The 13605-nt window shown below is 54.1% G+C and overlaps 6 protein-coding genes across 6 annotated transcripts; 2 read left to right on the top strand and 4 right to left on the bottom strand.

Annotated features, from left to right (window-relative positions):
- Positions 1 to 760: 760 nt before the first annotated feature.
- ColSpa_07099 (uncharacterized protein) lies at positions 761 to 1597 on the bottom strand (the record flags this gene model as incomplete). Its single annotated transcript, XM_049273311.1, has 1 exon — positions 761 to 1597. One exon carries the CDS (start codon positions 1595 to 1597, stop codon positions 761 to 763), a length of 837 nt encoding a protein of 278 aa, XP_049129268.1.
- A 73-nt stretch (positions 1598 to 1670) lies between these two features.
- ColSpa_07098 (uncharacterized protein) lies at positions 1671 to 2657 on the bottom strand (the record flags this gene model as incomplete). The annotated part of the gene is made up of 1 exon (XM_049273310.1): positions 1671 to 2657. The coding sequence occupies one exon, from the start codon at positions 2655 to 2657 to the stop codon at positions 1671 to 1673; it is 987 nt and encodes a 328-aa protein (XP_049129267.1).
- Positions 2658 to 2705: 48 nt separating this feature from the next.
- Positions 2706 to 3521, bottom strand: ColSpa_07097 (uncharacterized protein; the record flags this gene model as incomplete). Its single annotated transcript, XM_049273309.1, has 1 exon — positions 2706 to 3521. One exon carries the CDS (start codon positions 3519 to 3521, stop codon positions 2706 to 2708), a length of 816 nt encoding a protein of 271 aa, XP_049129266.1.
- A 927-nt stretch (positions 3522 to 4448) lies between these two features.
- ColSpa_07096 (ornithine carbamoyltransferase, mitochondrial) lies at positions 4449 to 5617 on the top strand (the record flags this gene model as incomplete). Its single annotated transcript, XM_049273308.1, has 3 exons — positions 4449 to 4778; positions 4834 to 5524; positions 5577 to 5617. The coding sequence occupies 3 exons, from the start codon at positions 4449 to 4451 to the stop codon at positions 5615 to 5617; spliced, it is 1062 nt and encodes a 353-aa protein (XP_049129265.1).
- Positions 5618 to 5783: 166 nt separating this feature from the next.
- Positions 5784 to 6796, bottom strand: ColSpa_07095 (acetolactate synthase small subunit, mitochondrial; the record flags this gene model as incomplete). The annotated part of the gene is made up of 2 exons (XM_049273307.1): positions 5784 to 5964; positions 6018 to 6796. 2 exons carry the CDS (start codon positions 6794 to 6796, stop codon positions 5784 to 5786), a joined length of 960 nt encoding a protein of 319 aa, XP_049129264.1.
- Positions 6797 to 8142: 1346 nt separating this feature from the next.
- On the top strand, positions 8143 to 9417 carry ColSpa_07094 (uncharacterized protein; the record flags this gene model as incomplete). Its single annotated transcript, XM_049273306.1, has 5 exons — positions 8143 to 8344; positions 8403 to 8635; positions 8868 to 8942; positions 8995 to 9159; positions 9205 to 9417. 5 exons carry the CDS (start codon positions 8143 to 8145, stop codon positions 9415 to 9417), a joined length of 888 nt encoding a protein of 295 aa, XP_049129263.1.
- Positions 9418 to 13605: the final 4188 nt, after the last annotated feature.

Below are 13605 nucleotides of genomic sequence, written 5' to 3'. Positions count from 1 at the left end.
AGGTTCTCGGCAACAGTGGGACCCTCGGGGCCAAGGGGACGATCCCGACACTGTCCCAGCGCACTGTGATTGCAGGCTCGTGTGAACGCCAGATGGGCGGCATCTCGAAGTCCAGCTCGCCTCGTCTTATGGCCCGTTATCGGGGTTTTTCTTCTCTTCTTTCAAGCTCTTTACCCATACAAAGTACTCGTCAAATTGATGGGATTTCCAAGTAAGAATCCTGTGTTCTCGGGGAAGCCCATCTAATGCCAGCACACCAAGCAACAAGACCGAATGCCATGTACCCGAACCCACGAACTTCCCAAGGGATGAGAATAGAATCGCTATCGTCCAGGAAAATTCGCAGAGCGTCTAATGGTGTTCATTTACACTGAATATTCTATAGGGAAGATGACAGGAACATAAGCTGCCTATGGCATCAGGTAGAGTCAAACCCCCAGACTTGGCAATCCACCACTAAACCAGTTACACATCGAACGCTTCTCATCTTAGAAACGAGGAACATTCCAGTCCCATGACCTCCTCCTCTAGATCGGCGGAGTTAGTGAATACTCTGTTCCCATCACGTGTTATACTGATAAACGAGGTATCTGACTAAAGTGAGTCTCTTCATGTAATCACAAAGCCATGAGGCTGTTCTATGCTTTGTACTCAGACACATGTTTTCGTGACTGTATTTTCAGGTCGTTTTGCGCGCAAGGCGTTTACGACTGCCGCCCAAACCCAATAATGACCCAACAACGCCGAACCCAATAGCCGTTTACAAACGAATACTCGCCCCAATTCCCTGACCCTCATACCAGACCGTATCCTTCCAATTACCAATTCGGACCGTGACATTCGCACTTGCGTCAAGCTTCAGGGCTCCTCCAAGCGCCTTCTTCACGGCGTCGTAGCCCACGGATCCCATAGACCAGTCTACGGGCAACTTAGGTGTGACAGATGTTCCGGGAGGCGCCGCAAATGGTAGGTCGTAGACAATTCGTCCAACCGGCTCTGTATGGTTGTAAAGTGCGGTAGCATTGATCCAGTCGACATAGATGGTGTTATATCGTAGAGGGGATACCAGAGTAAACGTCGCTGTGGAAGACAGCAAATGAAAAGTCGCGTCTCTGATGAAGTGCCCCTTCTTTTCGCCTTCTCCTGGAAGGTCCAGCTTAGGAGCGGCAATGCTGATGTTCAACTTGGATAGGCCCTCGCCAATGAGGGGTGCAGCCGGTATGGTTCCTCGGTGAGTCTTGACGTCTATGGTAATGTTGCGACCCGACAAGTATTCCGATATCATGTCGCTGCCAGCCTTTCGGCTAGCTTCGCCGCCAGCCGCGGGATCCCATGCTGCCTTGACGACTAAGTTCGTGTTCATGCCCCTAACAACCTTCATGTTCTCCGCGGTTGCACTACCCAGTACGAAGCCGTCCCTCACAATGTGAATATTAACATACGGCACAGTGGCTGTGTACGGTGTCGGATTCGTGATGTTGACCAAAGCCTCAATTGTCATTGACGACGAAGAGGTACTGATGATCTTGACATCTCCAACTTGCGGGCGAATATTGCCCAAAGTGTCGCCAGGTAAAGCTACACCAGTGTAAGCCATGGTGATCCGCCAGTCCCTCTTAGTGAGCAGGGACAAAAGAAATCAACCCACGATAAGACGAACAGTGTCAGATTTAGTACGGACGTTTTACTGGGATTTTGCCCTCTGCAGGGACATCCTTCAGAACCAAGTTTCCAAGAGCCGTCTTGACGCGGATGTCAACACCGGCCTTGACGTCCAACAAGACCTCCTTGCCGCCGAAAAGGAGTCTCTGCATCACGTCCGTCAAAACGTCGCCGTCGGTGATGTTAAGGGGAGCATCGACGACTCGAGACATAATCTTCAGGAGTGGTTCGTGCTTCTCGGTGCCTTCTACCTTTGTCGAATTCGCGGGTTGCCACTTGTCAAGGTTAAGCTCGCCAAGCTTCTTGTGCTGATACATCACGTCTGCCGTGGCCCGCAAGTCCGTGACGTTGATGTCAAAATTCATCTCTTTCGGCAGGCTGGCGAGTACCTCTACCGTGCCAGAAACCTTGGGAGCTCCATCCGGGTCATCGGGATCCGCCATTGGGTCAGGGAGTTGGAAATTCACATCAGTGAGAGAGAAGCTCTTGATGAGATTGTCGAACCCCTGTCCCGGGAAGGGCACAGGCACAGTGATCTCAGACAAAATGTCCCCAACCCAGTGAGGCGTGTCTGAATCGGGCATTTTCCGGCCCCGGACGTAGACGGTGGCAGCCTCGCCGTGCATGTACTGCTCCAGGAACTTGTCCAGAGGCGACGACTTGGAGTTAGGACAAACCCGTGTCAGGGACTTGGGAAGTTCTCGGATGATGCCCGAAACATTGACAGTCACAACGCTCCGCGGCTTGATAGCGAGAGGCTTGGTGGTGGCGTCCGCGAGGAGGATGTAGGGCTCGAAGGAATTACAGTTGGGGACAAGAACCTCGAAACCAAGTTCGGGCACGTCAAGGCTGACTGGAAACTCGTTGTACGCCGTGATGGAAACGTCGGCACCAACTGCGGTACGCTGCCCATCCCTGTCTGGTACATCTCGGAAATTAAGTCGCGAGATGTTGTACTGCGGCAGCGTAGGGATTTGGTTCGCTATGTGAGGCATTAGTCTCGAGCTTCAGAAAGAATGAGGTGAATGATTGCATAATGATATTCAAAGCAGTGCTTTCTCTCCAAAATACAAGGAAGCGAAGGAGCGGTAGAGTGATTGACCTTCAAAAACCAAAACTTCGCTGACTGGGTGGGTGCCAAGCGGGAAGATTCCGGACTTGAGTGGGATGTCGGCTTTTCCAAGCACTCTGAGCTGATCGAGTTTTCCGTCCAGCCACTCGTTGGCAATCTTTCGATAAGCTTCGGCGTCGCCAGGCGACAATTCAGCGACGAAGTCAATAGCAGTGGTCTGGCCATTGACAATACTGATGGTGAGTGGCGGCACCACGGCGGTGCCAAGCAATGCGCCGTCGTATTCCGGCAAATAGACGCCGACCTTGGTCTTCTCCGTCCCCAGCTGCCTCACAATCCACGTCGTGAACTTTCCGATCCTTCGGGATGTTGTATCTTGCACCCGCGAGCCGTCGAGTCTGAAATTCGCCTGGACACGTGCTCGCACGCCGTTGGCAGTGATGGACTCGAGGGCAAGATTCGTCGGCTCCACGACTGCAGCCTGCTTGGCGTACTCTTGAACAGCCGAAGGCACAAAAAAGCAGCCAGCCATGATGCCGATGACCAATACAATCAACACGGATATCGAAATAAGAGACGCCCATCGTATAGAGCTCTTTTTCTTTGGGGGGTTCGAGGCCAGGGATGGCGCGCGAGACGTTTCGGGGTTGTCCTGCTCGCCATCGTATCGGGGAGTCGCAGTCGAGCTGGAAAGCAGAGGCGCCGACTCGGACAGCAAAGAATCGTCTTCCGCCCTTCCTTTGCCCTTGGGCGCCAGCAGTGGCGATCTCTCTTCGTCTTCGGCCATAGTGGAATAGAGGGGTATCGTAATGGCAATTGGCGGGGTGGGTTGTCGGATTAGAGTAGGGAGAAGTCCGTCATCGCCGGTCGAGAACGAGGACGGTTGTGAAACAGAGAAAAGCGTACAGAGGGAAGTGATGCAGAGAAAAGGTGTACAAGTTTCCGATGGTGCCCCGAGAACCCAAATGGTCGGGATTCGTAATGGTGATGATGTCAAGTAACTTGGTTAATCCTAGGGCGGGCTGGGCAGTTGAGGATGCTGGGGTGGAGGTCAGCTGAAACCAATAAGGCGAGATCTGGTCAGCAGGGCCGACTTGCACTGAGTGGATGGCTGGGGATGATCTTCCCTCCATGTGCTTGAGTGCCTGGCAGGGCCGCCCGGGGGTGGTGGGCACGGGCCACCCCTATTCCATCCTGCTTCCCAGGCACGCAGCCGCCAGTGTGCCATCGCTGCAGTGGAGAGACAGGCGGCCGAAGTACCACAGGTCCACAATGCACATTGGCATGTTCCGGTTACGGCGTTCGCACCGAACCGGTCTGGGCTCCTGCAGCTGGCCCCCCCCCGCCTGTAGCACCCACTGACATTGCATTCAATGCTCTGCAGCGCGCTGAAGTTACAAGGTCTTGTGCTCGCTCCAACTCTGAAATTTTCGGTGTAAAGCGGTGAGATCGACCGTTGAGTTTGCTGCTTGGGGCATGGGAGTTTGTGGAGGGCCCAGTCCTTATCGCCTCACTTGAAGCCATCCATCTGTGACTCGACCAGCTCTCGCTACACATCCATTGACCACCACTGTGACTCAGTGAGCATTGCAATTTGCTCGTCTTGTTTTCAGCAAAAGCCCTCAAGCACTCAATTAAGCAACCTCGTTCTTCCGACAGCAGTCTCAATCCTCAAGTCTTGTTTCTCCAAACCCGGACCATTGAGTTGCCCAGCATGAAGCAAACAGCCTTCCGAGTGACTCGTCAAGCTCTCAACGGCGTCCAGAGCCGCGCCTACTCACAGTCAACCGGCCCGCGCCATCTGATGTCTATTGCCGACCTGAGTCCCGCCGAGTTTGCTACCCTCGTCCGCAATGCCGCGTCAAATAAGTCCGCCGTCAAGTCCGGCAACGTTCCCCAGGCGCTCGCCGCGAGCCTGACAGGCAAGACGGTTGCCATGATGTTTAGCAAGCGGAGCACCCGCACTCGTGTGTCAACGGAGGCTGCTGTGGCTCTAATGGGTGGCCATCCCATGTTTCTGGGCAAGGACGACATCCAGCTTGGGGTATGTAGACCGAAGCTCTCACTACATTGGATACATTCGGCTCACACTCATTTAGGTCAACGAATCTCTTTACGACACCTCGAAAGTGATCTCTTCCATGACTTCCTGCATGGTTGCTCGCGTCGGTCCTCACTCTGACGTCGCCGGTCTCGCCAAGGACTCGAGCGTGCCCGTAATCAACGCTCTGTCTGATGACTACCACCCTCTGCAAATCATTGCAGACTTTTTGACCATTCACGAAGCTTTCCCAGCCTCCGCCACCTCAGACAAGGCCGATCTTGGCCTGAAGGGACTCAAGGTTGCTTGGATTGGTGACTCGAACAACGTCCTCTTTGACCTGGCCATTGGTTGCGTCAAGATGGGCGTCGACATCGCCGTGGCCTCCCCCACCGGCTATGGCATTCCTGACGCCATGAAGGCTGTCATTGCCTCTGCGGCTCACGGCGTTGCCTCTCCCGGCAAGCTCAGCGAGACCACCGTGCCCGAGGATGCGATCAAAAACGCCGACATCTTGGTTACTGACACCTGGGTGTCTATGGGCCAGGAGGCCGAGACCCAGAAGCGTCTCAAGGCCTTTGCTGGCTACCAGATCACCAACGAGCTGGCCAAGCGCGGCGGTGCTAACGAGGGCTGGAAGTTTATGCACTGCCTGCCCCGTCACCCCGAGGAGGTTGCCGACGAGGTCTTCTACAGCCCTCGCTCCTTGGTTTTCCCTGAGGCGGAAAACCGTCTGTGGGCTGCTGTTTGTAAGTGTGCCCCCAGTCCCTCAGCAGACTAGTTACGCTAACAATCAAAAAGCTGCCCTCGAGGGATTTGTTGTTAACAAGGGCAAGATCTAATGGCACATGTACTGGCGTTCAAAAGAATCACTGCAAAACGAAAAAAGGCGAGGCGTTTCTTTCTTGGCAAAAAAATTGGTACAGATTGAATAGCAACTTGGTAGCATTGAAAGATGGCAATACCCCCTTTTTACCAACGCCGGATATTCTTTACATACAAAACCGCTTAACCGGGAGGAAGCTGGCTAGCATCAACAACCTCATCTGCCTCCTTCAGAATCGTCTCCTCGTTGGGTCCGTACAACGGCGAGCGGGGCAGGGCCATAAGACCAGTACGGGCGGACTCGAGGATACCGAAAGGTCCGATGAGCTTCAGGAAAGAGTCGATCCTGGACGGCTTGGCGGAGCTGCGTCATAGTCAGTATGCGAACGGTTTCGGTCACCAGAGGGCCTGACTTACACTTCCACGATGCAGCTGTTGGTGCTGATGTCCAAAACCTTGCCTCCAAACTGGTGAGCGAAGTAGGTGATAGACTTGAGATGCTCGTGCTTGTGGCGCAGGGCCTGACTGACAGCAAGCTTGCTGGGGTGGAAGTCCTTGGCGACCTCCTCCAACGACTGCTGCTCGGCCTCAGGGGCATGTTCGCCATCAGGGTCGGCGGCCGTCATTTCACGGTGGTGAGCGAGCAGCTCCTCGAAGTACTCGGGTCCCAGAATGTTGATCTTGGCCAGCAGGAGCTCGCGCTGAACCAGAGCGGCATTGGTGTAGTCCAGGACAGCCCAGACGGGGACGAGGTCTTCCAATTGGCGTCTGGCCTGCTCGACAACGCCATCCTGGCCGGTCAGGACGATGGTCATGCGCGACAGGTCATCGACCTCGGTGCTGCAGACAACAAGCGAGTCGATGTTGAAGCCGCGAGCGGCGAGAATGCCGGAAACGCGGGACAGCACACCGGGCTCGTTCTGGACGAGGCAGTTGAGGATATGACGCTTCGGGGGCTGCGACGATGGGGAGGGCATGTCGTAGAGGATGTTGGAGACAGCGGCCTGGGCGGACCAGGCGGGCGGGCTGTCGCTCACGGGCAGAGGCGCCGAACGGCGTCGAAGAGCCTTGTAGGCGATGGCAGAGGTCGAGCTGGTGGTTGAGCTCCATCGTGCGGCGGCGGAGAGCGATGTCGCTTGGGCCGGGGCGGCGGCTGCCCGCCATAGCGAGGTGGAAACGAGGCGGCGAGACGCCATCTTTCCTGATCAATTGCGAGAACAACCAATTGCTCTCTTGACCAGATGAAGGACGGATCTCTAGACCTGTAGATGTATGATGAGCTCGAGGGTCAATAACTGGAAAGATAAGAACCAACTGACTCACCGTCTGTGTCAAGTTCCACTGGGAAAATTTGAGGAGATTGGGGGATGATTGTTCGGAGGCAAGTCGGAGGCAGGGGAGCTGGCCGTTCGCAGGGGCGATGGGGCACGGATCAGCTACCGACAAGGATTTTCACCGAGCGAGTGGACTTTTAGTGACTCTGCATCGCGGGGTCGGAATTGGAGGGTGCGGGGTTGCACATTGCACTGTGCCAGTCGTTAGCCTGTACAATTTGCAAAGTAATTGCCATCTATTGAACAAGGTGGTTGCAGGCCATGCATCGACTTGGTGAAGAGGCTCTCAAAACGGCCTTACTATGTAGGCTCACCAATCATTTCTCGACAGTGTCCAGGGTGATCATCTGAATTGTCGAAACGGGAAACATTTGTTGCTCAGCAACCATTCAATTACTGCTCGTCTCGACCTTTGAGCTTGTCAATCTCGAAGTCTCAGTTGATCTCAGTCGTAAAACCTAAGGGAAAGTTTTGGAGCCATGCAGCGCAACCTTTACTTGAGCTCCATCGATGTATCCGACCAACCATACCGGACACCACCCGTGATGACTTTGTCTTCACAAACGTTCTCGAGATGATCCATTAGCAAAGGCTTCGCGAAAGGAGCAGAATAGCTTGGAATATCCCGGCGGCGAAGTACAGTGAAAGAGAGGGAACATGAGACGAAAGGGAAGTGAGATCCTTAGGTGCTTCCGATTTAGCTTCTCACACCTAAATAGGTTGGTATCAACAGCAAGGCAAGGTTTCTTACATGCCTACATGCGTCGCAAACTACTCTAAAGTGGAATTGACGATACTCCAGTCCACATTCGAGGTCAATTGGGAGTCATTGGAAAGGTGCATGCTCCGTGAAACGGTGCCGGGTGGTCGGTCATGCGCACCCGCAGCACCTTCCTACCGATATTCGCTCCGATGCTACCATGTGGCTGGTGCAGGCCAAAGAAGCAGCTACATCTGACACCTGAGGCGCTAGGTCCGTGATGGATGTGACCGTCTCGCCGCACAGACCATGCTACTATATTCTGGCCTGGCCATCCGCAAGGCTCCACCTACGAAGAGCTTCAAGCCTGGCAAAATTTACCTAAACCTTTCACTTCCCTTGATCACACCATAGGCGCTTGCGCATTCTCCAGACGCACGCCAACATTCAATCCGAATCACCCGGCAACGATCGTACACGGAGTTACTGCTATTCGCGCGCAGCCGTCATGGACGATACCGAGCGACGCTCCGCCAAGCGCTCGCGCTTCGACCAAACCGAACCTGAGCCGCGCAAGGCGTCGAGATTCGACCGCCGCTCACGATCGCCGCCTTCAAGGCGCTCGGAGTCGGCGAGGGATCGTAGCCCTTTGGCGGCCGACCACGTGACTGAGCCGAAGAAGTCGCCCGTGGATGCCGCTGCTGCTGCCGGTACGGATTGTCCTGTATACTTTGTAGAGCAAGCCCAGTGGCTAACGTAGAGTTTCAGCCGCCGCCGCCGCCAGAATCAATGCGCAGCTCCAAGCGAAGAAAGGCATTCAACACGTCGATGTTCCTCCGATCAAGACTGCGACTCCTCCGGCTGGCGGTGCGCAATCGCCCGATCCGGCCAACACGATCAATGGCGAGATGTACATTGCCGACGGCGACTACATCAAAGACATTGAAGTGAACGACCTTCGCAACAGATACCTCTTGACCAAGGGGTCGACTCAGAAGATGGTAAATACTCCTGTGTAAAACCACTGATCATTGTTCCCTCCCAGGCCTCGCCTTGGGCGCATTCCGCTTTCCTACATATCCATAGATTTGTGTCGAGATCATCCTGCTTACTTGGCACGATAGCTCGCACAGATCACCCCTCTTTGGCACCTGCTGACTCCATTTGCTTGATTTAGATCAAAGAAGAGACTGGTGCTGGTACGCAACATCTCCCATATTTACGTCGTGTTAGAAACAAAGGTTGACTTTGCAAGATGTTACTACCCGAGGAAACTATTATCCCGACAAGAGCATGGCTACCGCCGCGGTATGTTTGCATATGTCCGTTCTCTGAAACACGTACTAACCGGCCTTGATAGAATCCGCCTCTGTACCTGCACGTTACAAGTACATCAAAGACGGGTCTTGAGCAAGCCGTTGCCAAGATTGAGGAACTCATGAAACAGGAACTCCCTGCGCTGGTCGACGAGCGTCGTTTCCGTCGCCGTGATCAAGAGCAAGTCGAGAGAGACGAATACGGCCGAGTATGTACCCAACTGGTTTCTAGTTTCTCTTCTAACATCTTGTAGCGCAAATGGCCCGAGGAGAAGATCCCCATTGGCCTGGAATCCGTCCCGGGATTCAACCTTCGCGCTCAGGTCGTTGGTCATGGAGGTGCCTACGTCAAACACATTCAGCAGGAGACCCAATGCCGTGTCCAGATCAAGGGCCGTGGTTCTGGGTACCTGGAGGCTGCCACCAACCGCGAGAGCGACGAAGACATGTACCTTCACGTGGCGTAAGTTCATACATGTAACATCCCTAATGCCCATGACTGACATGAGACAGTGGGCCTGATCCTAAGATGGTTGAGAAGGCAAAGGAGCTTTGCGAAGACTTGATTGCGAACGTCAAGGAGCAATACGAGGAGTTCAAGAGCAGACCGCCTCGTAGCTACGGTGGTGGTGGTGGCTATGGCGACCGATCTCGCAGTCACGATGGCGGCCACGGCGGCGGCCACGGTGGTTATCAAGGCCACGGCGGCCATGGCGGTGGTGGCTACAACTCTGGACATGGAGGCCACGGCGGTCAAGGTGGTCACGGTGGCTATGGCGGCGGCCACGGAGCTGCTCAATCGGCCAGCCCGGCTCCTCCTGGCGGTTCTAACAGCCCTGCTGCCGGAGCCGACTACGCTGCCCAGTATGCGCAGTACTACGGCGGACAGGACCCGTACGCAGCGTATGGTGGTTACGCTGCCTACGTTCAAATGTACCAACAATATTACGCCGCTGCACAAGCACAACAGCAGGGCTCGCCCGCGCCCCCTGGAGCATCCGCATCCCCCCCACCTCCGCCCAGCGAGGCAGCTCCGCCGCCACCTCCTCCGAGCTCTGCTCCCCCACCACCTCCATCGGGCTCGCCTCCGGGCACTGGAGCATACGGCTCAGTGAGTGCTCATGGAGAACTTGAAACTAATAGATCATTATTGCTAATGTGCATGGCAGGTGCCGCCCCCGCCGGGTCTTTAAAGGGACCAGCAGGACTTCAGGTCACTCTTACATTATAGCTTGGTGACGAGAAACAATGTTGTAGACGTCATTCACAAGAACGCATGAGGCGTCGCAGATGACATAGACATGGTGGAACTGAGGAGCGGATGTGGTTGTACATGATTAAACAGACATAGTAATATGAACCCACTCAAAGCCTTGCAGATTGCATCGATATCGAATTCCAGTAAAACGAGATATAACCAACATTATGATACTCCCGACTACGGTTTTCTGCAGACCTTAGCCAGGTTTCGGTTACCTGTTTACCGGACATTAACGATGCTTATCGATATGCGTAAAATGCAGTTAACCTTTGGTACGATTATCCGGTCGTAATGCCGTCGAATGGAAACTGCACACCGCGGTGGCTCGACTACACATTGAAGTGACAGACATTGGGTGTTGCAAGCTATCCCGGGGCATACAACACTTCCCTGAGTGATGAAACGCTGTTGGCCTCCATGATTGGGGTCAGACTTGGTTCGTTGGCATCTCTTCAGGCCACTGTGGTAATGTTAACATCCATGGCCGGTGATAGTTCTTGGAGTATGATTTATTCTACATGGACAGCAGTTGCGCACACGCACGGCGTGATGTGTCATCTTCCTATCTCTCATGTATCTTGTCTATCCCGCCTGAAGCACGGGAGAGACAACGACGGAGAGGGGTGAAACCCCCGCCTAGTAAGCTGTCTGACCTTCTCCGATTACGGTCTCTGGGGCAACGTCGGATCGACGGGAAACTCTCATGCAGCCGCCTCTACGATCCGGAGACGTGGGTATATTGACGTAGGATAGACAACGTTGCCAGCGCTTCCTTGGGCCTAGTATTGCGTTCCATCCATGTCACCAAGCCCCTCTCATCTTCTTGTCCTCTCTTTGGTGCCTCATGTATATTCGTTGCAGAGTATGGTACAACGATCAGGCACAGGAGAGGTAACATCACTCAAGCAAGCCACGTATCGGACCGCGGAGAAACCAGCTACACGGTTCGGGGAAACGCAACCATTTGGAAACACACAGCCTGACGAGTACTCTATGAATGATCCCTTTTTTCTTCCGGGCTTTGTCTGCGAAATCCATGACAGTATGTGGAGGTTGGAACCTGAACCCAGGCTTGTGGAGTTGACAGATCATTGATAATGAATGAACACCTGCTGGTAACCACTTCCAGCGATGAGAGTACTCGTGAGCAAACTTGAAGCAGTCAGTCTTACAGAAACGCCAGGAAACAATATGTTGCTAACCCATGCACCTGGAGGCGTTCGATGCCATTTTTTCAACATGGGAGCTAGTAGGAGGAGCGGGGTTCCGGGTTTCAACAGCAACCTGGATGCTGGTTACATAGTAAATCAGTTCCGAACGGTATCTTGCCCTCTTCTGGATTCATTGCCATTAACACGCAACATTCCATAGAGTGCGTTCGATTAACAGACAACGGTGGAATGCAGTGTAAAAGGGCGGTTTCTTCATATTCTCGCTTCCCTTATGACGTTTTCCTACAGCCGGGCTATCGGCAATGAAATTCTGCTGAAGTTGGTAGAACGCAACACAAGTACGGGCTTATAGCGACCCGGAGGCTAATTATGACCATCTCCTCCGCAGGGTCATGTCACTTACACTTCCTCACTTCTCATCTTTTGTTGTCAACTCACGAACCAGAGACATATGATACACAAAAGCTAGTAATGCAAATGCTGTCAGATAGAAGCCTGCTAAACGAAACTGGGATTACTGGGAACGCGGCCTTTTGATGTTGACGTTTCGCACAGGTACCAAATTACATCGTAGGGTTGAACAGCAAGACAATGGGCAACCGTATAGAAATATCACAATAGATCCGGCATGGGCCCGCGTGATTCATTACAGAGCGGTATTCTTCAATTTTCCATGTCTGCGAGGAACCGTCCTATCGATTCAAGTCTTTGATATTGCGGAGTAGAGAAAGGTCACATATAACTGCAATTCACGCCATGTACCAGTCCGCTCGAAGCTGTAATCCTCTCGCACGTGTTTCCAGATGACGGAGACCGAGAGAAGAAGGTGTAGAGAAGTTCAGAGCAGGAAAAGGCCAGGTCCTGCGCGTTCCCATCTGTTTACCCTTGGATCTTGGAACACCATGCGCATCTTCACTGGGTCTGTTTGTAAGCAATATTATTCGGGGTGTTCAAGTCCCTTGGCTTCCAACAAAGTTAGGAAAGAAATACTGTTTTGCCTTTCCAACAAGATGACTACCTCGACACAGAGCTAGGATAATATCGAACGCCAGGGATCACAGCAGAGCCAATGATGGAAGTAACACTGTTTTATAAGGCTGAAGTCGAATTTATACATTTAACCGAAATCGAACACCGGAGGACCCTCCGGCCACAGTGCGCCAATTCGACATCGACCCCGAACCCATGAACCTCTAAACCGGAACCCCCGAATCGAGTGGGCCCCGGAGGTCGATGCGGGGAAAGGCTCCGCCGCAAGAGCCGGACCTCCCTTCAATGCTCCAACCCCCAACGACATCCTTATCGATAACGTATAGAGGTTCCACCACAGCTAAGGCCCATCGTCATTTCGTCCCACCGAGGATCTCCAAACTCTCTCCCTACTTGTCACTCCGTCGTCCTCCACCGTCCCGGGTTCTGACGACTGCTCTAACCCACACACTCTCTGGTCTCTCGCCATCGATAGTTCCAGGGAAAACGAGGAAAACCGCACACGATGAGCCACCAAAGATACCCCTCCCACGACCCCCTAAAGGAGCCACACTCCGTCTCCCTAAAAGTTCTCAGGTAGCCAGCCAAACCCCATCCCTACTTATACTCGCGCGCCCATCGTAGTCTCCCTGGCTCCTCCGTAGACCAAGCAGTAACTCGTTCTAACTCGTGAGCCATTTGTGAAAACCAGACTCTCCCGTCCCTCGCTCGTAGTCCAGCACCCGATCCGCGCGCCCCTGACTCCCTCCACCCTCCCCGCCGACCCGACCCCGGCCTCCCTCGCCTACGACACGACCGGCGCCACGAACCCGGCTCCGTTCCTCCTCTCTCCGATCCTCAACCTCCCGCTGAGCTTCGGCTCCGCCTACGTCGGCGAGGTCTTCAGCTGCACCCTCTGCGCGAATCATGATGTCCCCGACTCCGCACCACCAGCAGGCCCGGGAGGACAACCCCTGGCTGGCGCCCCGAAGCGCAAGAGCATCCGCGACGTCCGCATCGAGGCGGAGATGAAAACCCCTGGCGCAAACTCTGTCCAGAAACTCGAGCTCTCCCCGCCCAACCCCTCTGATGAAGCCAAGGGGACGGACCTCGACCCGGGCGATACCCTGCAGCGCATCGTGAACTTCGATCTCAAAGAGGAAGGGAACCACGTCCTCGCCGTGACAGTGAGCTACTACGAAGCGACCGAAACCTCGGGCAAGACGCGCACGTTCCGCAAGCTGTACCAGTTC

This window comes from Colletotrichum spaethianum, assembly GCF_022836535.1.
Source record: "Colletotrichum spaethianum MAFF 239500 DNA, contig18, whole genome shotgun sequence".
NCBI classification, from domain to species: Eukaryota; Fungi; Ascomycota; class Sordariomycetes; order Glomerellales; family Glomerellaceae; genus Colletotrichum; species Colletotrichum spaethianum.
Note: the sequence above shows the minus strand (reverse complement) of the source record. Positions and strands in the feature narration are given on the sequence as shown.